This window comes from Acipenser ruthenus, chromosome 21, assembly GCF_902713425.1.
Source record: "Acipenser ruthenus chromosome 21, fAciRut3.2 maternal haplotype, whole genome shotgun sequence".
NCBI lineage: Eukaryota > Metazoa > Chordata > Actinopteri > Acipenseriformes > Acipenseridae > Acipenser > Acipenser ruthenus.
This window is the reverse complement of record NC_081209.1, coordinates 4,760,620-4,788,492: the sequence shown is the minus strand read 5'-3', so window position 1 is coordinate 4,788,492 and position 27,873 is coordinate 4,760,620. Positions and strand designations below refer to the sequence as shown.

General features: G+C 40.4%; 3 protein-coding genes across 10 annotated transcripts in view; 2 read left to right on the top strand and 1 right to left on the bottom strand.

Moving 5' to 3' along the window:
- Window positions 1–6,423, top strand: part of LOC117428465 (lysine-specific demethylase 2B-like) — a 48,542-nt gene extending 42,119 nt beyond the window's left edge. For all 3 annotated transcript variants that reach the window (XM_058994452.1, XM_058994455.1, XM_058994453.1), the window contains 4 exons: window positions 333–496; window positions 1,029–1,190; window positions 1,681–1,899; window positions 3,063–6,423. In XM_058994452.1, the coding sequence (XP_058850435.1) occupies window positions 333–496; window positions 1,029–1,190; window positions 1,681–1,899; window positions 3,063–3,244 (727 nt within the window). In that variant the 3' untranslated portion in view covers window positions 3,245–6,423. The remainder of the gene's footprint in view (window positions 1–332; window positions 497–1,028; window positions 1,191–1,680; window positions 1,900–3,062) is intronic.
- A 982-nt stretch (window positions 6,424–7,405) lies between these two features.
- LOC117962258 (E3 ubiquitin-protein ligase RNF34-like) lies at window positions 7,406–18,995 on the bottom strand. 6 transcript variants are annotated; one of them, XM_034902017.2, is made up of 8 exons: window positions 18,908–18,995; window positions 14,904–15,122; window positions 13,847–14,239; window positions 12,990–13,049; window positions 12,177–12,378; window positions 12,059–12,088; window positions 11,148–11,192; window positions 7,406–9,970 (listed from the first exon to the last, which is right to left on the bottom strand). In XM_034902017.2, exons 1-8 carry the CDS (start codon window positions 18,920–18,922, stop codon window positions 9,786–9,788), a joined length of 1,149 nt encoding a protein of 382 aa, XP_034757908.2. In that variant the 5' UTR covers window positions 18,923–18,995; the 3' UTR covers window positions 7,406–9,785. The 6 variants fall into 6 exon arrangements, with proteins under 6 accessions (XP_034757908.2, XP_058850439.1, XP_058850441.1 ...); XM_058994456.1 differs by having other exon boundaries at window positions 12,177–12,382; window positions 12,991–13,049; XM_058994458.1 differs by lacking the exon at window positions 18,908–18,995 and adding an exon at window positions 17,682–17,766 and having other exon boundaries at window positions 12,177–12,382; window positions 12,991–13,049.
- A 46-nt stretch (window positions 18,996–19,041) lies between these two features.
- LOC117427876 (anaphase-promoting complex subunit 5-like) lies at window positions 19,042–27,873 on the top strand. The gene is made up of 17 exons (XM_034046231.3): window positions 19,042–19,550; window positions 20,034–20,113; window positions 20,531–20,640; window positions 21,134–21,344; window positions 21,458–21,524; window positions 21,615–21,716; window positions 22,248–22,438; window positions 22,957–23,038; window positions 23,336–23,425; window positions 23,859–24,040; window positions 24,492–24,627; window positions 24,939–25,013; window positions 25,103–25,224; window positions 25,521–25,628; window positions 25,853–26,000; window positions 26,222–26,387; window positions 26,776–27,873. The coding sequence occupies exons 1-17, from the start codon at window positions 19,350–19,352 to the stop codon at window positions 26,985–26,987; spliced, it is 2,283 nt and encodes a 760-aa protein (XP_033902122.3). The 5' UTR covers window positions 19,042–19,349; the 3' UTR covers window positions 26,988–27,873.

The window sequence follows — 27,873 nt, the reverse complement described above, 5'->3', positions numbered from 1 at the left end:
ATAGTTCAGCTGTCTTCTTTCTATCCATTTCATAAAAAATCTTCCAAGACAGAACAATGTAGTTCTGTGTAAATCCACACAGCTAGTCTAAATTGTTTAAAATATCGGTATTCTTCTGCAGAATGAAACTGGCCTCTGGATTCCAGCATGTCATAACTGTAATTTAATAAATTACTATAAGTACTATTCAGATTGATTTGATTCGAAATTCTGCAAAGCCATTGCTTTTATCGGGAGGTTTTAGTACTGCTACTATAAAATGATTTACTGTTTCCTATGGGCGAGATTTTATGGTATTATTTTTTTATTTATTTATTTATTTTTTTTAAAAGGTGTTGTGACAAGAGGTTCTGGACAAAAATCAATCTGAACCGGTGCAAATCAATCACTCCTCTGATGCTCAGCGGCATCATCAGGAGACAGCCTGTGACCCTGGACCTCAGCTGGACGAATATATCAAAAAAACAATTAAGCTGGCTCATTAATAGATTACCAGGTAGGTAGCATTGAACCCGAACTGGGGAAACCGCAGCGTGCAAGCGTCCTATTGCACTACAGTAACGTCGTGTGTAATAGTAGTAGTGATGCTGATGTTGTTTGTTAGACTCTAGCCCTGTGTTGCACAGCGATGAAGAGACGTGATGAAGCCCCGAGGTAGGGGCTAGGTGGAGCAGTGTGTCAAGAGCTTGAATCCAGTGCAGGTCACAAGTGAAAGGAGTCCCTTCATCACAAGGCTTGGGCCAGTTGGTAGTCCCTGCATCTTTATGGGTTTTTACAAGAAGCTGAGATCTGATCTTGTTTATTGGAAAGCATCCTGTTCCAACAGTGGGGCTCCAGTCTGCTGTTTCCGTCCTGGGAGTATATAACTACCTCGGGGCCAAAGTGTGTCAGTCATAAGGAGAAGCAGCTAGTTGGGTCTCTCTGGGTGAACTGACCTAAGAAGCTGTTTGCTGTGTGTGTGAATCCACACAGGACACCTGAAACAGCCAGCGCTGGTGTTTTGACTTCTGTTCTTGTTCCCACTGCAGGTCTGCGGGTGCTGCTGTTATCGGGGTGCTCCTGGGTGGCAGTGTCCGCACTTTGCACATCTAACTGCCCCTTGCTGCGGACCTTGGACGTCCAGTGGGTCGAAGGGTTAAAAGACACTCAGATGAGAGACCTACTCTCGCCCCCAACTGACAACAGACCAGGTAATGGCAGCTTGCTAAAGAAAAGCAATGTACGACAGGAGTAAAAAGATTAACAGTATTTCTTTATTTTATTGTCCCTAGTCAGTTGTGTTGTTGCACCACAGCTGACCCCTGCTGAGAACACTGGAGAGATTTTTCTCTTTCACAAAGGCATTGATAAATCTGTCCCGATGTGTTAATTCAGAAGATTCGTGGGTTCATGAATAAGTTGTTTGCCTTACCAAGAATGAACAGCAGGGGCTGCTACAGCTACTAAAATGCTTATCCGAACTTTTAGGATCATCGTTGTGTTGGGTCCATCTTGCCTCAGTGACTCGGTGGCTTGGTATAATCCATTGATGCTGGCTTCTTTCTGTTCTCATGTTAATGTGGCCACTCCCTCCCTACTTTAACAGCGACAGGGTGTACATGTGTGTGTTGTTTTCCTTGGTTCCACTTCGCTGCATTGCTTACTAACTTGTTATTTTTGCTTTTTTTCCCCCCAAAACAGGTCAAATAGACAATCGGAGTAAACTGCGGAATGTTGTAGACTTGCGTCTGGCGGGATTGGATATTACGGACGCTTCGCTTCGTCTTATAATCAGACACATGCCTTTACTTTCCAAACTGGATCTCAGTTACTGTAACCACATAACTGACCAGTCTATTAACATTCTAACTGCAGTGGGTACCACCACTCGGGATTCCCTAACAGAGATTAATCTGTCAGGTAGGAAACGGAAAATTCCTGTCACTGAATTAACACAGACATGTCTATACTGAAACACAACCTGTAATTCCTCATCACACAGTGCATTTTGACTCAGGATGTGCAGAACTGAATTACTGGTACACAGATAATCAGTTTTTGCTTTACCTTTTCCTTTGTATGTTTATGTATGTAGGGTTTGAGCTGGTGTTTTATAGTACATACTGTAACAATGCAGAGCTTTTCTGATAAACCCACAAAGGCCCAACAGTGCCAAACAGTTTATTTTAGTTACCTTTGGAGCATATTGTATTAGCCAGCCAGCCCATAATCGATGCCCTTCATGCAAAACCTTGTACCTCAATGTATGCTGTTTTAAAGGGTTGCCATGTGTTCCCTAATACCAGGATTCTGTTGTCTAGAAATCGCACAGCATTGCATGAGCACTGTCTCCAAATACATTGTGTTTCATCTTCATAAAGCAATACAGCAAATTCACTTTTCACAAAACAAAATGAATAAACGTACGTTTTGCACTTGCTTTTTTTTTTTTTGTTTTGTTTGGGAGGGTTTACATTGTGTAGGCATTCGTCGCTCTGCAGCCGGCTGGATGTGTTCTAGTTCGGGTTTGGTGTCGGGATTAGCGATGGTTTCATGAATATTGGATTCTCTTCTCTGAGGAAAATCAAATCGGGCATTACTGGGTTAAGTAAAACAGGGATCTGATTGTGTAGGCATCTGGCAAGATCAACAGACAATGCAAGGGATTAATTCAATACTGTACCATGCTGCTTCTCAAATAAATGTGATATTTGCAACTCTTGCAACCCGAAAACCATTTCCTGTGGAACTTTAAAATTGTTTTTTTTTGTGTGTGTTTTTGTTTTAATTTTTTATTTTAGCAAATCAGAAAATGTACTGAACCAAAATGTTTTAGTACTCCAGTATCAAGGTGCCTACTAACTATCATCCAGTAATGTCCACCCTCTGCCATTGTGGTATAAACTTGAACCGTTTCTTGGGTCCTTGTGATTTGATATACCTCAGGATATTTAAAAAGTGCTTTAATATACATCACACGATTCTTCATGCATGTAAATTAGTGATACTCTAGTTATTATTCTATGCTTTATAGTTCTCCTTTTACTTTTTCACACTTAGCTTTAATTCTTCCTTCCCTGCAGTTTGCAATAGGGTTACTGACCAGTGCCTGACCTACTTCAAACGCTGTGGAAACATCTGTCACGTTGACTTGCGGTACTGCAAACAAGTGAGCAAGGAAAGCTGTGAACAGTTCATAGCAGAGATGTCTGTAAGCGTACAGTTTGGACTGGTAGAGGAAAAACTACTGCAAAAACTGAGCTAGTTAATAATGGACATTTTATAGGATTTAAAAACAAAACAAACAAACAAAAAAAACTGGAATCATTTCAGATGGAGCAGCAGCACATGCACACTCTGAAATTCAATTACGTTTTAAACTTCACGGGATTATTCACGTATTGAGCGAGACTTAAATAAAAAAAAAACTAAACAAAAAAAACAAACATGCATTTAGTTGCAACTGAAGATTCAAGATCAGAGTTCATACTAGTCTACATTCTGGATATTAAACAAGTTCAAGGAAATGGATGCATACTGTTGTACTGTCCAAGTTTCAGATGGGCTTTTATAGCTTGTACAGACACTGGGCAAAACTTGGCTTTGTGGAATGAATGTCAATAAAAGCATGTCTTTTGTACTGTTAAGATTTAATCTTTTACGTTGTTTTAAAATATATATATCAATGTGTCTAAACAAAAAAGGACCACACAGTGCAGTCATTTTTTTACCTTGTTTTATTAATGTTTTGTTACAATACAAACCTCATGCAGAAATATTTTTGTATAAAAAATAAACTGTCTATCTACAGCTATGGCCAAAGGTTTTGCATCACCCTATAGAATGATCTAATTTGGCTTTACAAAAACGAATGAAACCTGCTGACTAAATATTACTTTAACATATTAAATTTAATGAAAAACTGGACAAATTTGACATGTTGAAATCTAACATGAAAACACGCGGTTTCCCAAAAGACGTCACAAATCTTGACACATGTTACTCATGTAGAAGTAATCAAAAGGTGACAATGAGAAGTGGTAACAAGAAGATTTGAGCTATATACTGTAAGCGTGTTTTTTTACATAGATTTTGTAGAACAAGCCACAGGGCAGAAGCCGTACCTCCTCGGAAACGCACTTGGCCATCGTTGCACTTTAGAAGGAAGGTTTTAGCAGTCGTCAGACAGCCAGCGGAGGTCATGCCAGCCGAGCTTGAGAGACAGGACGGCCAGCAGTGTCCACTTAATGCGGCAATGGAAAGAAGTTGGAGGGAAGGAGTCTCTTGGAGAACGGTCTGGTGTCAGGGAGGTCTGCTAAGAAGCCTATTCTGAGCAAGGAAAAACATTAGAGATTCAATTTTTGTCACACATACAAAGACTGGGCCAAATTCATTTTCTCACTGTTTTGGAAACCGAGGTAGATTAAGAGTTTGAAGGCGCAAAGGAGAAAGATAGAAGCCAGAGTGTACCGTCCCAAAGATGAAGCATCTGGAAACTGTCCATATCTGGGGATGCTTTTCTGCCAAAGGCACAGGATCCCTACATGTTTTACCCAAGGGGACAGCTGTGAACAAGGACTGGTACCTGAAAGCACTCCAAGACCGCCTCCTCCCTACGGCTCAGAACCGTTTTCCCAACCGTGATTTCTACTCCAAAATGACGGAGCTCCTTGCCATGGAGCCAAACAAGTGAAGAAATGGGGAGAAGACAACAGCGTCACGCCACTGCAATGCTGGCATTGACATTGGAAGACGACGGCATCACGCCACTGCAATGCTGGCATTGACATTAGAAGATGAGGGCATCGCGCCACTGCAATGCTGGCATTGACATTGGAAGACGAGGGCATCACGCCACTGCAATGCTGGCATTGACATTGGACGACGAGGGCATCACGCCACTGCAATGCTGGCATTGACATTGGAAGATGAGGGCATCGCGCCACTGCAATGCTGGCATTGACATTAGAAGATGAGGGCATCGCGCCACTGCAATGCTGGCATTGACATTAGAAGATGAGGGCATCGCGCCACTGCAATGCTGGCATTGACATTGGAAGACGAGGGCATCGCGCCACTGCAGTGCTGGCAGTGACATTGGAAGAGGAGGGCATCGCGCCACGGCAATGCTGGCAGTGACATTAGAAGCTACTGAGTCACGCCACTGCAATGGTGGCTTTGAAATTTGCCGTATCTCAATTCTATTGAGAATGTTTGGGGTCTGATAGGACAGGAAATCAGAAAAGGTCAACCATGCAACCGAAACAAACTGGAATCAAGTGTAAAGGGTGCATGGATGAACCTAAAGGATAACTCGACCCTCCAGCGTCTCATTGAGTCCATGCCTGAGAGAATTAAGGAAGTCTTGAAATGCAATGGAAGGCACTGCAAATACTAAGTACTGTACTACTACTCCAGTAGACTTGTGCCATATCATTCTATAGCTTTACTGATTTACATGATAAATAAAAATCTAAATTATGTATTTTTTAAAAAAAAATTTATTGTCTCACTCCTAAAATTCCAGGGTGATGCAAAACTTTTGGCCATTTATTGAATGCAATCCGGTGTACAGATTTTAATTGGCCATTTTCATTCTGCATTTTCTTTGGCTGAACTTAACCTATACTTCAGAATATGCCTATTACAATAACTTGTCCAAATCACAAAGTGTTAATATAATATATGCTGTGGTGTTATAACAGACTTTGGTATTCAGATATAAAACATGTTAGTTCAAAGTGAATAGGTACGTATCCCTTTTCATATGCTTCTACTATAATGTATATTTCATTGTCTTTTTGCAGTACGGGGGGGGGGGGGGGGGTCGTGTCGTATATAGGACACTAATTGCACTGTTTGACTTGAATAAATATAGCTATTTTTTTCCAAGGTTTATCAAATATTTATAATGGGGAAAGATGATGCGTTTGTTTTGATAGCCATAATATCGGTTTGGAAAAAAAAAAGTGGGACATAACTTACAATCCGTCATCTTAAACACTCCCACTGTGACTGTTTAACAAAGGGCAGGATGTGCTCTTTCTGCAGCAAATCCAGCGCTTGCAAGGGCATTACAAAAGCACATGCAATTCATAGTTCTTAATACAGCATATATACAATATCAATGTGTAGTACAAAAACAAAAGCTATGTCCTCAATAAATCATATATATAGTGTTGCTGTTAACTGCACCTTCTCTGTAATCCATGACGTGGGTTAAGGTTTTGAACCAGTAAAATGTTCAGTGTTTTGGCCCCAAGAAGTCTTAAAGTGCCACTGTTGCATGCCTTGCAGGCAAGCGTGAATATCTGTTAGTTTAGTACCATTTACTGACACCATTTTAATTGGATTTGTATAAACATGTTTTGAATTAAGTGCTGTAGGTTTTTTTTTTTTTTTTTTAAATCATTATTTATAAATTTTAAACACTTTTAAAACTGGTATGTTGAGTTGTTCTGTTATTGGACAAAATCCTCAATCCCGCAATTTTAGAATATTTAACTGGTAGGTGTCGCTGAAATGGGCGTTTCCAGAATGGTTGTGTCCAATGTAGACTGGCAAGTGAGTATATCTAGAGGTTTAACTTCAAGAGTGTTAATGACGTTAAAAATTTGTGTGCAGCTGTGGCCAAAGGTTTTGCATTACCCTATAGAATTGCATCTAATTTCGCTTCATGAAATCAAATTTTGCTTCATAGTCATGAAACCTGCTGAATAAAAGTTAACATATTTAAAATTACATACCGCTTTGTAGTTTTCCATAAAAATGTAATTTCAAAATCTAACATGTATAACGTGTGGCTTCCAGTAGACACTTGCGATCTAATTTATTTTATTTACATGATAAAGATCAAAATTTATGTTCATAGCTTCTTTTTTTATTATTAATGTTTCAATCCTAAAATTCTAGGGTGATGCAAAGCTTTTGGCTCTAGCTGTACATGTTTATTTGAAATCCTGCACAGATGCAGCATAAAAGGCTCAGGTCCCAGCAAGCACACGTTCAGGAGTGGCACAGCAGAATGTAGGAACAAAACTTGAAACACAATATTCTCCTTGGCTACTGTGATTTCAAGATCGGCTGCTGACCAGTCACAGTAAAGAAATTCTCTGCAGTGCGCGCTGGGTTTAGACATCGGTATCCTTGGTACAGAAATTCAGTTGTGGAATTATTAAATCGATCACTAGATTCCAGTCTACCCTCCCCATCCCTTTACAAGATTATCGCCTTTACTGTCAGCTTGATTCAAAACTGATTTGATGGTGTAAGAGCCTTCCTGATGTTACATTCTACCCAAACACACAAGCTGGAACCAATACGATGCTATCTTTAAAAAAGTCCTTCCCACACCCTTCTTGGTAACCTCAGAGTTCTGGGGCCAGTACATGACAATAGAGTTGCAATCATTGTTTCAACAAAACAATTAGTGAAGATACTGTATTTTTTTATTCAATGAATTTTTAATTATTTTAATTAACCAAAATAAAAAGTTCAACATTCCAAAATACAAGACCATACCTAATTTAAACTGCTTCCTTAAGGAATCGTTTCCAGTGGATGTATCTCTTGCATGCAGCCTGCATCAGTACCCGTTTTGGTCTTGTATTGCTGCAGGACGTCCTGGTAAAGGTTTTCTGGTGTTTTTATTTCGTGTATCCTCAAGGAGACACGGAAGCATGTTTTACTTAGAATTGAAGTGCACTCAGTGGTGTTTTCAATTCTAAGTGTTATACTGTATCAACTGAAGGCTGCAGGTAAGAAATCATTTAGGGGAAAAACAAACAGCTTACCAGAAAGTATATCTCCAAGTATAATTCCTGATAGTGCTTATGAAAAGGACAGGTAGGATACAAGCGTTCTACCCTCTTCTGTTTTATAGATTCAGTCATATGTCACCAAACACACTTAATATTAAAATCATTTTACACAGACAGTTTTATACAATTGATAAACATAACTTCTTACAATATTTAAAAATCTGATATTAAACATTCAAAACAAACAAAAAAATATATACATTTTAGGTTAGCGATATGAAACAGCTAAAACTGTACTTATTTTCTTTCTGTACCATTTCTACATAACATGAATTTGCAAATCTTTGTATTGCCTCGCTACGTGTCTGATTAAAAGCCCATTTTGAGGAACCAAATTCTGTGACTAAAGATCCAAAGCAGAAAAATAAACAGAAGATGGATATTGGCTTTGCTTGATAGAACTGGAATATACTGTATCGCCACATGGTATTCATATAAAACTGATTTGGTCCCCAAAGTGTTCAGGTGAAGGGATCACTTAACATACTGCACACAACAGACGAGACAAACTCCTTGCACCTTCAAACACCTGAGTGTTATTAAAAATGTCACTACGTATACATGGCAAAACGTTTTCAGAATAACCTCTCGCTAAGCAAGTGGAATTTAATAAAGAACAACATTCAAGTGTCCATTACCACAGATTTCAGAACCCTCAAAATCATTCAATGCACAGACCCAAATCTTCCTGCAATGCAATTGTTAGAAAAAAACAATTCTCAAATTGTAGTTTAAGTAATCCCTGCCAGGCCCTCACAGTGCTACCATTACTCTACAGGGTGTTTAATTACCTCCATTGAAATATACAGGATATGCTCCATAACAGCATAGCATTTTAGAAAATTCCTCAGTGTTGTCACATCAACTGAGTTTAAAGAAATCGTCAGTGTGTCAAACTTTAAAAACCCACAATGTTGTCAACACGGAACTGAATAGTAAAATTGAAAATGACTCCCCTGACTGATTCCATGAAGGCAGGCACTGGGGTTTACAAAGTCTGACCGATGCTTATTTCTGTAGTTTTCATTGAGGCCAGATTAGACACAAAGAAAAGAAAATAGAAGTGTGTAGAACAGGGGCTTGCAGTACAAAACATCACATTCACTTAACTGAAGAGGGTACTAAAACACAAATACTTTGAAGCTACCGGTATAGACTGTAGGCATTCTCTAATTTCCAGGTCTCAAATCATTTACTCGTCACACAAATCTATTTGAGCTCTTTATGAGCGGGCACCAAATAGGGACGAATAAAATACCTTTAACCTTTGCGGTCCATTGTCGGACTGGGTCCGACATTGCAATTATTCCTCACAGGTCCTTTGTCGGACTGGGTCCGACATCATTATAGCAACGCAATAAACGGGTGTTTAGTCGTTTTTTCTCCGGAAAAAGCCGAGAAAACCATTCAATTGCCGAGTGGGAGCGACAGGAGCCGAGACAAGTCGAAAAAAAAAAGGGCGTATCTCATGAATAGTCATACATGGTATCAGGTATCAGATAACGGGGCGTTCATAGTAAACAAGCTGGCTGAGTGCGTCAGCGCACAGAGACTATCATGGACATTTGCAGAGCTTTTTTCAGATGTTATAGTAATAAAATAATGACTTGGATCGCATTATTGAGGAGTTTGGTGATAAAACGAGTGATCCGGAGATGATCGATCGGTATGTACGACTATTATTATTATTATTATTATTTATTTCTTGCATAGGTGAACGCTATAGCAAACAAAAGGGTGGGGCGGGGCTGGAGATGCCTAGTGAGTGCTTTGTTGATATGCAGGGCCATTTAAACCCGTTTGACTGTGAAAAAAAATACTTTTAAACAGCGCGTATAAAATTAACTGCGCGTGTGAAAATTAATTAGACCTGGCGTGCCTGACGCGCAGTTAATAAATGGACTGCAAAGGGTTAATAACATTGCAAAAATGAGAGATGAAGTGAATGTTAGTAACCTAAATGTTTAGCCTCTCCCCTCTCCCGTGTTAGGACTTGAAAACGTGCACAGCCCGCACTACATACTGTCGACAGATGGGGCATTCACTCATTCTCTTTCCACATTTGGTACAGGTGACCATGTGGCCACACTCCAGGAGTACACAGTCAATCACAGCATCCATACAGATCCTGCACAGGTTGTCATCGCTGCTTAAGTGCATCTTCTCATCGTCTGCAAAGAAAAAATAAAAAAGGAGGATTGTTAATATTCAATGACGTAACAGGAGGTGGGTCAATTATCTTAAATCACTACTTTATAATTGTGTTCGAAACAGTCATACAAATAAAAAGGAGGAGTTTTTCCTTTGCAAAGAAGGAAAACGTAATTTCCACATATCAGACAATTAACATCTACCACGGAATGAGAAAGCCATGCTGAAAATAAAAGCCATTTAAAATTGACAATGCAACGCACCTCCCCCAAGTCACTGTAGGCAGGAATAGTTTAGATATACCTCAAATTCGAAAGCAAGTCACTTCAAGCTGCATGATCACACCAGACTTCACATCTGACACTATTTGCATACCTGTATAACAAATTCAGAAGCATTCTACTTCCAAAACCTCTTGGCAGATTGAAAGAGTGTATACCTAAACCTGCAATCCTTTATGCCATTGTTATATATGGCACTTCCCTCAATAGTTTATGCAAGCTTATCTGTGGAACATTATATTATTGTTCTGCTGAACAATGGCATGCACAGTTATAATATGTATGAAGAACTACATACAGCTATGGCCAAAAGTATCACCTAGAATTTAAGGATTGAGACAATACATTTAAAAAAATCTAAATGATGTTCATATAGTTTTATTTAACATCAACATCAAACTACAAAATGATATCGCAAAAGTCAGTTTATTGTTAAGTGTACGGAAAACTACAAAATCGGTATGCAATTCAGTATGTTAAAATAACATTATTTATCAGCTTTCATTCGACTTTAGGAAGCAAAATTAGTTAATTCTACATGGTGATACAAAACTTTTGTCCATAGCTGTACAGCAATAAAAAATGAAATCTGTTCAAATCATCTGGAAGATGCAGATACAATGAAGACACGAAGCTTTGGACTGCGTTACTGCAGTAAAGCCTCTCCCTTTAATATTATAAGAGCTAATCAAATGACTTCAACAGTAACTGTTTGAGCTCAGTTCTGAGCAATTAGTTCACAGCATGCTTACTTGTTTTCTATGTAGGCTGCATGCAGCGAGCACTTCCGTTTCTGCAAGTTTCACACTATTTAAAATCAACAACTAAAGCAGGCAGACCAACAATACCACATAAACAAACGCTGTCAATAGGGAATTCACTTTCTAGCCACAATGCATTTTCACTCTTTACGCACCTCCATTTCCACCACTGCAGATTGGCTGAGGGTGTGACGTCACCACTTGTTGGGAAGTAAAGTACACAGTTAGAAACCGTCAGCCGCACCTCACCATGTGCATTACACACCGGCTGGCCAAATAATTGGAGAATGTACCGAACATAGAAAATCTCATAGTCTGCAAATATATTTGGTCATGTGACGAGCGGAAGCTGTGTGAGAGTCGTGTGCAACTATTCAACAATCCCTGGAAAGCATGAAGATCTCAGTGAGCTTGTATATGTGCAACGTATTGTAACAAGCAACAGACTTGTGCTTGTGCGACAGTACCCTTAAAACCGGGAGTTACACATTGTGGGCTATTGAGGCCATTCTCCATTTTTTTGTCCAGTCTGTAAATAAGGTGGTATCTTCTACAATAGAGTTACATTACCCACAACTTTCTAGCAATACTATCAAAAACATGTGACCCAATCACACTGTGGTACCGATGCCACGGTTTCATTAAAATAAACCCCACTGTGCTGCTATATGAGACTAGTGAAGTGAAACTTAGCAAGCTGGATAATGAATGCAACTCCATACACTAGGATCCTTACTAGAAGACAGTTCACGTTTTCATATTAGATTTGGGAAGAAAATAAAATCATTCATTTTTTACTGCTGATTCGATCTGGAGATCTGGAAAGGGAATGCAATTACCACATACATGTTAACAATAAAGGCCCATCATTGTACCATTAACAGTTTTGTTGGTGGTGTGATCATGCAGCTCATTTAATCATCAGCTTTTCAAGCTCCCTGTGGTCTCTTTTAAAGATACTGACCTCAATATTCGCATACAAGAACAACTCAAATAGCATCAACCAGGTAACCCACTTTCTTGGGGGAAATTCTTTTTTTACTTTTTCGTTCAACAAAAACTTTACCTGCAGTTTTACTGTTGTCCACATTTTCCACTAGAAAAAAAAAAAAAAAATTAAGTTAAAAAGCTGTTAATCAGAAACACTTATTTATTTCTACTGGTAAAGCGTTTCTTTCACATACATGACTTCCGGTTTTCTTCAGTCTCTCTGTACAGTCTGTTGACGCGCTCCACCAGCTCCCACTTTTCACAGCAACCTGAATAATTCACGAAATTTCGAGCAAGGATCTCTTTGAGCTGCCGGACATTCAGTCCTTCGATGTCCTCCATGGTGGATATGTCTGAGAGAGAGGCTCTTGCACGCTTTCGAGACAGCGGAGTAGCCTGCCAAAAGAAACGTTCAGCAGAATCCATTAAACTAAAGTTACAAAGATGCAGTCAACACCAATAACCCAGCCAGTTATTCTAAAACTCAAGACCATGACATACATTTCATCGGGGTAAGTACAACAGTGGGAAGACCATCTGAAGTACCGGTTTGCAGAGCTTTAGGCTTCACAGTGTCTCTAAAAATAATGATATGTTTAAAACAGCAGTAGCTGTAAAAAGATATTCTGTTTATGCCACATGGTTTTAGTATTCCTTTAGATAGTATTATTTGTTTATTTAGCAGACGCCTTTATCCAAGGCGACTTACAGAGTCAAGGGTGTGTGAACTATGCATCAGCTGCAGAGTCACTTACAATTACGTCTCACCCGAGGTTGAGTGACTTGCTCAGGGTCACACAATGAGTCAGTGGCTGAGGTGGGATTTGAACCGGGGACCTCCTGGTTACAAGCCCTTTTCTTTAACCACTGGACCACACAGCCTCCATTGTATCAAAGTGTCTGAATACACTGATCATGCAGAATAGCAAAACCATTCCCTGCATTTTTTTTTTTTCATTTTTTTTTTTTTTTTTTATTAAAACGTGCCTGGCTATCTATCTACTTACCTGTGGTGCTACATTTTCATTTGATTCCAGATTCAACAGAGATGCTTCATCATCACGTTCCTGCTCACAAACCGATACAAAAGTAGCAAAGTATATATCTATCTTTGAAACAGGTTTCACCATCTGTATTTAAACACACACACACGTCTCATTGGAACTGGACTCGTACTCCATTGACAAATCAAAGCCACTTACAGACAGCATCTCACTGTAAAGCATGAACATGTGCAAGGATTTGTTCTTTACTCATTTTAGGTGCGTACTGTACTGACCATATAACCGTACTGCACCCCAATGCTGAATTGTTCATTATAAAATTACTGTGCAATTGCAATCCAAAACCCATGTTGGTTTGTGACATTTTTTTCAGCTCCCAGCCGCACTCCAAACCATTAGCTAATGACTTTCATTGAAAAAGCATGCCGTCATTGCTGATGCTCTGGCAGCAATGCAGAGACATTCTGCAGACCCAGCCCCTTCAGGACCATCTCTCCTCCCGTCCATTCCAGGACCTTCCTTACTTAGCTGAAAACTCACCTGTGCTGGAAACAGCCAAAGGTTACAGACCACTGCTTTGTAGAGTTTGTGAAAATGTACAGTATATTCAAGCCAGGTTTGTCCATAGTGTACAGAATGCTTTTTAATAATGATGTATTGTATTCATGTTGTCTGCTCCCTTGACTTAAGGATCTCCGTGTAAATCACACAGGACTGTCAAGGAAAATAGGAGTACATTTTAAAATACCACTTATTAGTGTGCCGAAAGGTAAACTGCTTTAAATGGGAGTAGATGGAGTACTTTTTTTCTGCACATCTGTTAGAACCAGGATCAGAGGTTTACATGATCAATACTGTACCTGATTTGCGGTTCCTGAGCTTCCCCTCTGACTGAGCTGATCCCCCGGAGAGGCAGACAGCGAGGACTGGGAGGGAGTGGAGTGTAATGTAGAACGAGGCGTGGCGAGCACAGACCTGGATGAATGTAAACTACTTGTGTCCAAGTCATCTTCTGCATCCGATCCATGATGGCACAAAACAAGGTCCACCAAGTCCTCTTTCTCGCGACAGGTCTCTGTCGGTATATTCCTCAGCATTAGATACTGCCGCAGGTCTTTTACTTTCAGTCTCATTAGCTGTGGCCTCTGGAAAGCGGTTTCTTTCAGCACATTACACGTGGAACATCTCCAAAGGTTTTCTTGCAGGGCCGAGCAGAGAGAGCAGAAGTTCTTCTTGCAATCACAGCAAACGTGCTTCGAAAAACAAAAAAAGTGTACCGTCATTAGAAAACAAACACTCAACGTTAACCTTGCGTTAGAAGTAAAATAAAAAACACTAACGCAGCACAACCAAAAAATAAACTAAAGGCAAGCAGGGTTTGTATGTATTGTAAATTATAAAATGTTTAAATGACTTCTTGTGAACAAAGTATAACAATTCATGGCATGTTTTATTGGAATTAGTGGGGGAAAGCTGAAAGCAAAGCATCACTTCCTGACATCTGAACTATTTGAATCCTGACTTCAGGTAATTAGTTGAAAATATCTCCCTTACAGATGATACTAAACTGAAATACAATTAAAGACACATATACATGCTATACAATTTTTCTTTCTTATTTCAGAGACTGCACCAGTCATCACGACTATCAACTGCTATCTCAGCATCAACTCGTTTGCAAATCAAGGTCAAGCACAGCTAGTCTGCTTGGCACTATCCTCCTAAATGATGCAACTTTCCATTTTTAACACCTCTTATCCTGATCAGCTCTCAGGACACAGCAGTTTACACTGTGGCCCTATAGGTTCATATTAAAATAATTGACATTGTAGGTGAAAGTACTGTATGGCTAGGCGCCTCCTCCACTCTATTTATTCACCGGGGACAGGCAGTGATGCAACATGTAACAGAGCTTACCTTTTTCCTGAACACAGAAAAGTCTAGTCCGCAGGCCTTGCAGACAACACTAGCGTTTACCGATGAAGGCGGGGGGTAGGTTGAATACCCAGCGTTGGGGGCAAATCTGAAGGGACCGGCTCCTGCACCAAACCCTGGCTGCTGGCCGCGCACTGCTCCCGTACCCATCACTTCATTCAGCAGACCGCAACATGAAGCCCACATGGACGAGGCCCCAGCCTGCAATTCAGAGACACAACATCATGATGGGTTAGTGATTGCTCAAATGTTGTGTACGGTTACCACACCTTTCTCAAAAGGACCATGTGTTTGATTTTGTTCTGCTTTTTAAATAGCATTCAAAAGCTGGTCTCGCTGTAAAGAGCCTTACATTTAAAAAAAAATGTAAAGCTTGAGAAAAATGAGTGTTAAACAAGTTAGAGGAGATCAGAAATCAAAGACTTCTGCTTTCACAGTAAATCAGAAACTGTGAGACAGCTCTTGCAAAGACTGAAAGATTACATACATCACATACAAAACTCAGGGGTCACCGCGAAATTCACCTCTTTTAGAGGCCAATGCATACCGGAGAAGTACAGAGAGAAAAAAAAACCTTGTTTAACTGAAGTACTGCACAACGCAAACTACAGATCTTCCTTCTGTAGATAGGCTGCTTTATTCCCTCGCCATCCTGTGTGCATTGAATTTAGGGGAAAAAAACATCCTTAGACAAATAACATTTACAAAAAAATACTCCAAAGCGGTTAACGTTCTTGCTTACTGTGCATGCTTGCCTTTAACAAAGGAAGCACTCCGTTTTAGTAAGGAAGCAAGTACCACTATCTTTAGGCATTTAAAAGGACATTTTCACTAGGCTACCCATACCCTTGGAACTGACCCCTCGGCCCCCTGTTCAACTTCCAAGTATTTTCCACACTGTAATCATGGCAGACAACAGCTGCCCTGGCACCTAACCCCCAATCTCCCCTCTGTACACGCACATGCACGCACACACCTCCTCTTCCAGTACTGATGTCCCAATTCTCTACAACAGACAACCACAGTCCGAGAGGAAGGATCAATGACAACTGTCAAAAATCTACTGTATAATAAAACTATATTGTTAATGCCCGAGGCCTCGTCCCAGAAGATTTTCTTTTCTAAATAACCATTTTAAAAATAAAAACTAAAATAGCAAGCTTTTTTTCTTTTTTTTTTTTTTTTCTTATGTCTTGCCCCAGTTACTTTGATTGCATTGTTGATGGTGTCTGGTTATGCTTTTCAATTCAGCTAAAACAGGATATTAAAAAATGCCAATCAGATTTTAATATGTGTATTCTCAACCTTCACCACAATTCATGACTACAAGATCATCATCAATACTATCACCATTCCATCTGAATGTCTGAAACGACAAACTGCATTTATTTTAAAACCAGCAAACATTTATCTGATCTGGAGCAACTGCTTACAATTAGAGCAACTCGACGCAATACGAAGCCAATCGCTTCATTTCAGCTATTGACAGGAGTGTGGACAGCAATCGCCCTGAGCTTAAAATCAAATGCTCCCTTTCCCCTGAAGAGACAAGTGCAAATGGCTCCTGTCACCAGTACAGTAGCATCTTGCAAAACACGGCTACTTTAACCGCATCTCTGAGTGTGATTTGCACACAAATGGACAAACAGAAATCTACAATGCCTCTGATTACTGCTGAATGTATTAAATGTGTGCACCGCAACAGGATGTAATCACGGTCCTCTATGGCTTGCCTGTATTTCCATGCTTCTACCACGGCAACCGCGCCAGGCTTTTACTGACAATGGCATCTAGCCCAGTTAGTGTTAAAGCAGTGTCTTGTCTCTATACCCAATGTCTACATACACCTGTGATACAAACCTCGTCACAACCTTCCATTTGTGTATTAATAAAGCATATGCCATGAAAAAGAATAGGATTAACCGGCACGACGCGGAGTTCAAAGCGAACAAGCGAAAACAGAATGGACTAAAACACATGGGGCTAGATTTGACCCAGACAAAGTCATTTCGTCCCGTGTACGGAGGTGTTTTTTTTAAAAAAATCCTGGTTGTAGTGAATGACATTTATTAGGTTTTCGGACAACGAATAATGACATAAGCCATGCAAAAAATGTCATTTTAGTAAAAAAACAAAACAAAAAAACACCCCGGCAGTATCACGCTGTACATGCAGCGCACATTTGAAGGAATGCGCATACTAGTGCTGTGCATTTGGATGCATGATTTACACAAGTTACCTGGGAGGAAACCGCGAGCAAGCCGACTGAATAGTATTTTATTTTCCCTCTTCATATAACACAACACGACCTGAAACACGCCATTAAAACACTGCAGCGAATGCATTTGAGAAGACAAAACGTTATGGATCCAGTACAGTATTTATGTTGAATTGCAACTACGTTGTAATAACGATATCTGTCTTTTGACTCTTCCACACACGAACAAGGATGAGGATGTCAAGCAATTCCAAAAAATAAAATATTTGGCACCCCCACTCAGTGCATTATCACTCATATCTATTTTTAATTCAATTAGAAAACAATGTTAAATCGATCATATCTGCACGGGTGTCGGAATGAAATCTAATCTCGTTTCGTTGGTGGTCATATACCGTTTCAATTAATGCTTCGTTTTTTTTTAAACATAAGATTATATACAATAGCGAGCTGCCACTTTTAACAATGCAACATGAATTTACTCTACCTTCATGACTCGTGAACTCCCAGTTGTAAATTATACCTAAAAATAAAAGACTAACCATTACAAGAGCACCAGGAATCACTTCATAACGTTGACGTCCTCCGTCACGCCCAGGGACTTTTGAAGAACAAACAGAATGACAGACAGCTGTTTGACCAATCAAAAACCCAAACACGCATTCGGTGGTGATTTGAGGGACCAGTCAGAGTGACGAGACTAGACTGGGCGTCGCCTTAGTGTTTCTGGTGGGCTCCGTTCACGGTCACCCAGAGCAACCGATCGATAAGCTTTATGATGAGGATGATGTTGTGGTGCATATGAATACAATCCGTGCGTGAGGGGAAATTGTGTTTTTAATAGTTATTTGAGCTTCACTTGATCTGTTTAAAACTATTTCATTTTATGTACTGTGTTTTTTATTTTTTTATTTTTTACACGGTTATAATAAATATGCTAACGTAAACGCGTTGCGTTTAAATACAATACAAATAAAATCATAGATTTGTTTTTGTATGCGAACACTAAGATTTTAAAAAAATAAATGAATGGGGGATTCAATCAATGCACACTATTTATTTATTGATGTACAAAGTTAGAGCGCTTGTCGTTTTTAATTGTTAGCTTAATTAGACACACCCGAAAATACTCTCCAGCGTTGACCTGTTTAATGTCAGGTGTGACCAAGTAAACCCCTCACGATTATGCCATCGATGGATCAAACTGCAATTATTCACGTCGCATCAGCGTCATGTTACGTGTTGTGTGCAACAGAGAATGCCAGTTGAGATTGATCTAATACACTGGAAAACAGAAATCAGCCTACATGTTTAAATATTAACATTAGAGAGGCTTGTGGTATACGTTTCTTCAATAAAAAAAAATTGTTATGCTTCAATCTAATACTGTCTCAATATGTTTTAATCATAGTTATCTCCATCTAGTTTTTAAATATGTAAATGTTTTCCACCAACACAGCCATATAGACTAATATTGCAAACGTGACGATAGAACTAAGTATATATTTCATTCTGAAGTATTAAATGAACTGAATTAGCTTGTCGAATACCCCAAGCAATCCATTAACTGAACGTCGACATTTATATACGACCGTTATTATCATCCAGGAGTTGAAAATAAGTTGAAAAGTTTTTGTTTATCGTAAGTACCTAAGTGCTTTTTTTGTGGTTTAGTGAAGAAAAATATATAGTTAACAAGTTGCTTTATTTTGGAAGCAGAATCTTGTATATATTAGATGAATACACTTTATTCAACAACCACTCTTACCTGTTTCTGTTTCATTCCCCGCCATGCAAAAGCCAATCGATATTCGCCCAGCTGCACAGCACTTCAAAGCAGGAAATCAACAGCAGAGTTAGTCGATAGCTAGGGCGAGTGGAAGCTGCGGCTCAATCGATCATTCTGTGCTGCAAAGAATGCTGGGACGGGAAGCAACATCAGCACTTAGCGGGTGTTTCGGTTCAGACTGTGCATTTGTAAATTAAAATAAACACTATATAATGGTCGTGAGCAGGCAACATTTGTGTTTAAGACAGGATAATTTGCATTCACCTTTATAAGCGCAGAATCCGACCGAGTTGTTATACCAACCGGTATGGTCTTGGGCGTATCAAGTCAAAGTTGGCAGTAGATCTTTTTAAAGTCTGGAAAACTACAATACATTTTCCGTAGCTGGACAGAAGAGGAAGTTAACGCGCTCAGCATCACCATGGCGAGTGTTCACGAGAGCTTGTATTTTAACCCAATGATGACCAACGGGGTAGTGCACGCTAACGTCTTCGGGGTAAAAGACTGGGTTACACCATACAAGATAACTGTGCTGATGCTGTTGGATGAGATGACCATATCGACGTCTATAACTCTACTGGACAGAAGACGGCTTAACAAACTGATCTTGCCATTGCTGCAGGTAATATCCAACACATTGCTTTGAACACGAAAACGCACATGCTAACTTACTGCTTCTGCTGCAGCTAGGAGGAGAATACTCGTTTACAGAAGAGCGTTTGAGTCTCACGTGTACAAAATAAAATACCCGGGGCAATGTGAACCAGCTGGACTCTCAATACGGCTTGATAGTTGAGTAACTCATATAAAACTTCAGAAACACTCGGTCATAGATTTAACGCTAACCCTTATAGCTGCACATATGACAAAGAGACTCCAAGGCGAAGTCACATTGAGCATGATTGTGAGGCGCTCCTGCTGTTAATATGGACTTGTTTATTCAGAAAATGTCTAGGCTTCTTTTTTGTGTATTCTGCACTGGCAGGAGGTGCCTGGAATGCAGATCACTGTATGTTTAGGGTAAAAACGTTGAACTCTTGTACAGTATAAGGTTTAGACTCAACCGTAGTACATTGTAATACCCATCTGCACGTTACCATTTCAGAGTCCAGACATGACACTCTCTCAGTTGATCAAGACTGTTGAAGACTCCTGCCCACAGCTGGCTTACACTGTTCATTTAAGGTATGGGGTCTCCCACTCCCACTCCCACGCCCCCACACTCTTCACACGTGGCTTATGTGTTAACATCACGTGTTTGTTAATGCATTCTTTAACCAGCATATGGGCTTAACATTTCCATTTGGTTTCAGACAGCATGTTACCTCTCCTACAGAAAATCCATTTACTTAATTCAGCAAAAAAAAAAAAAAAAAAAAATCATGTTTGCCAAGCAATGTGTTCTACTGTTGGCATCCCGGTTTAAGATTTAGCTGAGCAGAAAGTGTCCCCTTCGGACTTCAGGTTTGCTTTGCATTGTCCAGCTCCACAGTCATTGCCATGATGTGTCGGCACTGTTGATGAGATGCATAATGAATCACAGTATTAACAGAAATGCCAGCTCAATCAACAGCTCAAATTCTGTTTGACTTCCGTTTCAAGGTTGCAACTAATGGCTGATGGGGAGCTGAAGGATATGGAGCACTTTTTTGATATGTTACCCAGTCCATTTAATGAGACAGAATCAGAAGCACACAAAACAAGTGTAGTAGGTAAGCATTCAAATAACACTGTGATCTACATGTTATGAATTGCATGTCATAAACGACAATGACTGATACTGTGAACTTTTCCCTATCTCCTATTTATTTCTGACAACCGTACTCATTCCATGCAAAATCAGCAAATCCAGACACGTTTCAGAATGTCAATACATTATGAGGGATTATCTATCCTACTGTAATCACCAATTTTTTTTCTTTTATGCATTATTTCCAGTGGTATGGATTTGCCTTTTTCAGTATACATGCATTTGCTTGGGTTCAGTGTAAACTGCATATCCCAGTTAAAATAAAAGCCACTTTGGGGATTACATTATGACAGACTAATCGACAAGCCCTGAGATGATGACCCTGCATGAACTGAGGCTATCATATTGTGATTGCTTCATGTTGTAGCTTGTGACCTTTTGTCCCGAGGCCCTGTGTGAAACATCCCGGTAAAAACTCTCAAGTGAAACAAATAATAATCTTGCGTTCCTTCGAGGGTTGTTTATGCGTCACATGGTCTTGGCGTACAACAAACTGTCCTTCAGTCAAGTGTACAAGCTGTATACGGCACTGCAGCAGTACTACCAGAGCTATGAGAGGAAGGACAGCCCAGCCGCAGAGCCAGCTGAGGACACAGACATGGAGCTGACCAACACTGAGGAGCTGGGAGGGAAGATGGAGAAAGAGGAGCTGGACCTGGAACCCAGGTACCGTAGGATGAGATGCACAGGAAAAGTAAAATGCACGCCACAATGAATTTGTATTTAAACCCCTCCTATGTTCAAACATTGCTTGTGTTTGTGTCTTGTGTGTGTGGCAGTGATGATGAAGTCTCCACTAGGGGCCCTCTATCCCAGAAGCAGGCAGAGTATTTTCTAGCTCAGCAGGTTTGTTGTATAATCCTTGTCCGTGACATGTCATGCCTTTTCTTTATTTTTGAGTGGAACGTGTGAATGAAGCCAGTTTCATTTTCCCAGGCGTATTTGCTGAAGAATGATGAAAACAAAGCCCTGGACCCAGCAGCTCTGCAGAAGGAACTGAACAACATGTTAAAGTTTAATCCTGATTTCGCTGAAGCTGTGAGTACTTTTATTTTTGATCAAGCTTTTAAAAGAAAATCTGTTTTTTTCCTTTCCAATCTGAAATAAGCAGTTCTCAGCACTAATAGTACTCTTTTGCATTGCTATACTCTTTGCGTTGCTATAGAAACAGCTTTTTCAGATCATGCCTAGCAGCAAGTAAAGTCACTTGGGAGTAGCAGTTAAACTAAGATTCGAACATTACTTCTTTTCCATAACATTACAATGTATTACAGGGAGTAGATTTATAATCTTACCCAGTGTAAGAATGTAGAGTCTGTGTGGACTGAGAGCTTCTTATGCTTTCGTTGCCTGAAAATGGGGGCACTTATGTCGTGTTTCTAGTTAATTAATTGACTACCTTTGCTAACTTAAATTCACAGGCAACGCCCTGTTAAATCCCTGCACACATGCATATCTCTATTATAACACACCTGCACAGTATGAGATCTGGGGATGAAAAGATTCTCATGCGTTGTGATGGAAATATAAATAGAATAACTAGAGGGTGTTTCTTTTATTTTTTTTCAGCATTACTTGAGTTACCTGAACAGCATGCGAGTCCAGGATATTTTTAACTCCACAGACAGTCTTCTGCATTACTTCGATCGGCTCATTCTGCCTGGAGGAGACAGCAAAAGCAACGGGGATGAAGGCTGTGGACGCAGCCTGCGGTATGCTGCTCTCAACCTCGCCGCTCTGCACTGCCGCTTCGGACACTAGTGAGTCGTGTTGTTAGCAGTAGTATTAGCAGCAGTAGCTGAGTTGTTTATTGCAGTGCTGTTCATACAAGCCTTGACAGGTTCTTTTCTCTGTCACTGATGTAGAACCGCATGTTACATATAATAACATTTGGCATGGTCATTGTTATGATGACCTAATGACAGTGGATATGTAATTACCATCCTATTGAGGCTGTTAAATCCCTTTGTGGAAACTGTTTTCTGTTTAATCTAGCATACACATTTTCAATGAAAAAGTAGCCTTGGTTTAGTATTTCTAGTCGGGTTTAATATTTAACTTTTTTTGTAATTATTTCAGTTTTCACATTGATTTTCTCATTCCCCAATTACAGTGGTTTATGACGCACCACATACAACAGGACGTTTTCGGTCAACTAAAATACCTCTGACTTTCGTTACCCTTTTTTTTTTAGCGTTTTAAACCTTTACAGCCTTGCATCCTATAAAAGCTGCTTTTTTATGCCTTCATTAAAGCTTCTTTTTTATGTCTTTATCAGTCAACAGGCTGAGCTGGCTTTGCAAGAAGCAATTCGCATTGCCCAAGAATCCAACGATCATGTTTGCTTGCAGCACTGTTTGGTAAGAACTTCAAACTCTAATTGCATTTTTCTTTTTGAAAGCTCCTCTATAGATCCCTAAATACACTTTCATGCTTGTCTTAAACACAGGGCTCAAACTAAGCAGAACAGTGAGTTAGTAAACAGGGATTCCCGCTGTGCCAAGGGAGTGATGAACAGTACTTTTAAAGTTTTAAGTGGCTGTAATGCTTTTTATCCATCTGATAGGAATTCAAAACTAGGTCGGTATAATATTCATGTGTATTTATTTTCAAATCCATATGGTTCTTTTTAACTGTACATTTGTTGGTTCTTCCAGAGTTGGCTGTACCTCCTGGAACAAATGAAGGGCTCTGACAGCACTCTCACTGAACACGCTGTGAAAATGGCTGTACACTTCTGTTTACCAGTGAGTTGGGTTCATACTGTCTGGATTTATTTGTAGCATGTGCACAGTATTTCACACCTGCTGCCTCTTCACTTTGCATTCTGATACTGTCAGACATCTGGGTCGGGTCTGCCCGGTATTTGAGTAGCGGGACCTCCTGGGAAAGTCAGGTGATTGGAGTAGTGCTGTTGGTGGGACGGTGTGGGGCTTTGTGCCCTCTGGTGCAGCTCAACTAGTGCCCATGCATGGTGTGAAGAGATCTATCTTTCATCTTTAGACAGTAGCAATCCTGTACTTGTCTTTCTAAAGCGAGCACAGGTTTTCAATCCCAATACAAGTCAACACAGCTCTAGCCTGGTTGAATTTTGATTTGCTGTTCATGTTAAAGAATGATTATCTTGGGCTAATAAATCTTGCATTGCTGACTGAATAAGGCTTTTACATTTTTCTTCAGTATTTAGCATCCCTTGGAATTCAGTCATTGGTGCAACAAGGGGCTGTTGGGGGAAAGACAGCAAATAAATTAATGGATGCTTTGAAGGACACTGATCTGTTACACTGGAAGCACAGCCTGTCTGAGCTCATTGATATCAGCATAGCACAGAAAACTGCTATCTGGAGAATGTATGGGAAAAGGTAAGTTTCACTGTTCTTTATTATTTGTTTATTTAGAGACTTACAGAGACAGAGTTCTGAACCTCGGGGGTGAGTGACGGGGGAGGGATCTACAGGTAGAAGGTCCAATACTAACGAGCACCTTGATGACAGGAGTATTAACAGGAGTATTTTTAAAGGTGCTTGAAATTTCAGGCAGGAAGCACAAGGAGACTCTACCCAAGTAGACAAAGGGTTGCAGTGCTGGGAAAATACAGAAAATGAGGAAGTAACACTAGGATAGTTCATAGAATAAGGACGGCTGTTGGATCCTTAGCTGATGGGTGATCTCGCCAGCACTGGGTTAACTATGAAGCCTATTTAGCAGAGGTTCAGCTTTCATGAAATGAATTTCAGCTGCAAACCGGTTGTCAATGTACCTAAATATCCCACAATGCAGTGCTCAAGCTGTGGTTTTGTTGTGTTTCTGCAGCACGATGGCACTCCAGCAAGCCCAGGTGCTGCTGAGCATGAACAGCCTGGAGCCGGTGAATCTGGGAGTGCAGCAGAACAACTCGGAGGCCTTCGCCGTGGCGCTGTGTCACCTGTCTGAGCTGCACGCAGAGCAGGTACCGCTGTTACTGTTCACGCAGGAATGTGCAGCTCCGGCCAAACATTCTGCCAGCTTTATGTTGTGCATGGAAAACTACAAAGCGGTATGTTGTTCAATATGTTAACGTAACATTATTCAGCGGATTTCATACGACTTTATGAAGCAAAATCAGTTAATTCTGTATAGAGGACGATGCAAAACTTTTGGCCAGAGCTGTACATGAGAAAACGCTTCCTACTGATTGAGATGTCTCCTGAAACAGCGTCTGATGCTGTTCACACTTTCTAATGTTAAAGATGTTTTAAAGACTCGTTGTTTTCGCTGTAGGGTCTTTTTGCGGCCGCCTCCGAGATCTTGAAACATCTGAGGGAGCGGTTTCCTCCTCACAGTCAACATGCAAAAGTAAGCCCATTTCATATACTGTATGGTATGCGGTCGTGTGGAAACACTGTTACTTTTACTAATCAATCTGTAAACTCCTCTTCCCTTAGCTGTGGATGCTGTGTGACCAGAAGATCCAGTTCGACAGAGCTATGAATGATGGGAAGTATCACATGGCAGACTCTTTAGTCGTGGGGATAGCTGCTCTGAGCAAGACTGAGGGTTTGTATAGGTAAGCACTTATAAGGACACATGTAAAAGCTTTGAATTATTACATTTAGAGAAATGGCAAGCCTGTTGAGATATTTGTATATTCGGTCAGCATAGCTAATCTTGAATTCTAAGAGTTAGTGAATTTTCAAGAGGAATCGCAGTAGAATCATGATTTCAAGAAAAAGAAAATAAAGGTTTTATTCTGCAAAGTTGGCCCTTGCATCAAATAGGGCCCTGCTTATTTATAGTTGATACGTGCTATTAATATACACCCTAGAGTAAGCATGCTCGTCTTGGGGTTTTTTTTGTTTACAGAAAAGCACTTGTATTGAAGGCTCGGAACCAAACTACGGAAGCCTATAAAGTCCTACAAAGACTCCTGCTGTACTGTGAGAAAATAAAGGGAACAGAAATGACCATCCGGTAAGCTGCTTCCATCATTTACACACTTTGTTTCTGTTATTTAAAAACGTATCTCAATACCCTTAAATAGAAAGCGAAGTGTGAACCAGAAAGAGATTAGAAACGCAGGTTTTAAGATCACATTGTCTTTACAGTTGGTTTAGCACTCCTCGTGGATTACCTGTAAGAAGCCAGGCGTTGATGGTGTTAGTTAAAGGCACGTTGTCTTGCCTTGTGTGTTCCAGAGTGATGCTGTCTCTAGCCGAGCTGCACTGGAGCTCCTCTTGCCACGCTGTCGCGCTCCCCTTGCTGCTGAGATCTCTCGCCGTGTCCCGCGAGTACCACCTGCAGTACCTCGCCTCCGAGTGCATCCTGCACCTGGCCTTCTCACAGGTAGAGGATTGGAATCAGAAACACACGCGCGCACACTGAACGAATCCACTGTTTAGTCCTGTCTGAAGCGGACCTGTGTTGGATGTAATGAAAAACGTTTCGATCTGCGCACTGGTGCCTGTGTTGTTTCTATACTGTGAACTGCGCTACACTACACAGGTGGACTGTATGATGGCTGTATGACTGTTGTTGTTTTTTTTGTTTTTCCCCCCCTGCTGTAGCTGATGCTTGGCATCCCTGAACAGGCGTTAAATATCCTGCACATGGCTATCGAGCCCATCCTGGCACACGGGGCTCTCCTGGACAAAGGCCGTGCCATGCTCTTAGTGGCCAAGTGTCAGATTGTTACAGCCTCATCAGAGCCTTCGAAACAACAGAAGACCCAGGGTAAGCTCTGAATGGACTCTCGCCATCCAGGTATATCCTGCAGAGGGTTTACTGAACCAGCATTGGTTTACTGCATCTGATTTTAGTCTTACAGATTATTCTGCACCAGCTCGATTTAAAAAAAAAAATATATATATATATATATATATATATATATATATAATACAGTGTGCCTTAGTCAAGGGCGCTTATACAGGAGACTGTAGCACATGACCATTTCCATTCGACATGGCCTAACTGTGAATTAGCCAAGTTCGTGAACCATGAAATACTGAGAGAGCATTGTGTATCTCCCTGATGAAGGATGAATAGTTTCATTTTGTGAAGGCTCCTGTATAAGTCGTATTGTATCCTGGGCATTTTCCAACAGCAAATGGTTATTTTTCAGCTTTGGAAGTGGCTGTTCAAAACCTGGAGGAAGCCGGCACTTATTTTACCAAAGTGGACTGCAAAGAGAGAGTGAGAGACATCTATTACCTGCAAGCCCGGCTCTACCACTCTCTGGGGAAGACTGCGGAGAGGAATAAATGTGCAATGCTCTTCCGCCAACACAACCAGGAGCTGCCATCTCAGGGAGTGCCGCTGATCACCAGGCTGTGAAACTGAATTAGAGACCGTGAACGAGCCTGTCGCTAGTGCTGTCCACTCCCAATCACCCAGCACAGGGAGCTTCTGTTGAAAATCGTGTGTACATTGGTTATATTAAATAGTGTATATTTCAAATAGTAAAGAGAAATGATGCTCTCATTTTTGTGTCTGTGTGTTTTGGGTTCTCAAAACCTTACACCAAACTTTCATTCGCATCTTATGTTCTGAAAGGTGGAGAAAAACACCCTGTGGTGTTCTAGAACTAGAACTGAACAACTAAAAAGCTTAATGAATGTCTTGTACCTTCAGAAGAAAGCAGTGGAATGTGCTGTACTGTTTACACTCCCCCAAAGATCCTACTCAAGGGAATATGGACTGAATGAATTATAGGAAATGTTTTTTAATACAGTATTTAAATACATCACTTCATTCTCATTGGCCTCTTAGTTACCTGGTAGTGATGACTTTCAAGAGCAGTAATAGAGCCAGTATCATGGGAAGTCTGCAATCAAAGGGAATGAAGTCATAGGCTAGTCAATACAAAGCTGGGGTTTTATGAGTCGGTCAGTTCTTATACTTTGTGGGTTTGCATGTATTGATTTACATTTGTTTTAGAACTAAAATGTTCTGCATAAGTATACAGTGCATTTTTACTGAAACGCAACCCCTTAATTGTACACTAGGGGGCTCTGTATCCTAAGGAATAGTAACGTTTCAGTCCCAGCGTGTGTATTTCAGCTCTTGTCTCCTGTTCAAAACTGGTTATCAAGCTTCAGTTTTACAAAGCAAATCGTTTTTGATGTATGGTGACATGGAAAAGGTCATTTGTGTTTTGCTTTTATTTTTTCATGTAATGTTTTTATATAATGAAACTAAACCTCCTTCTTTCTGTCTCCCA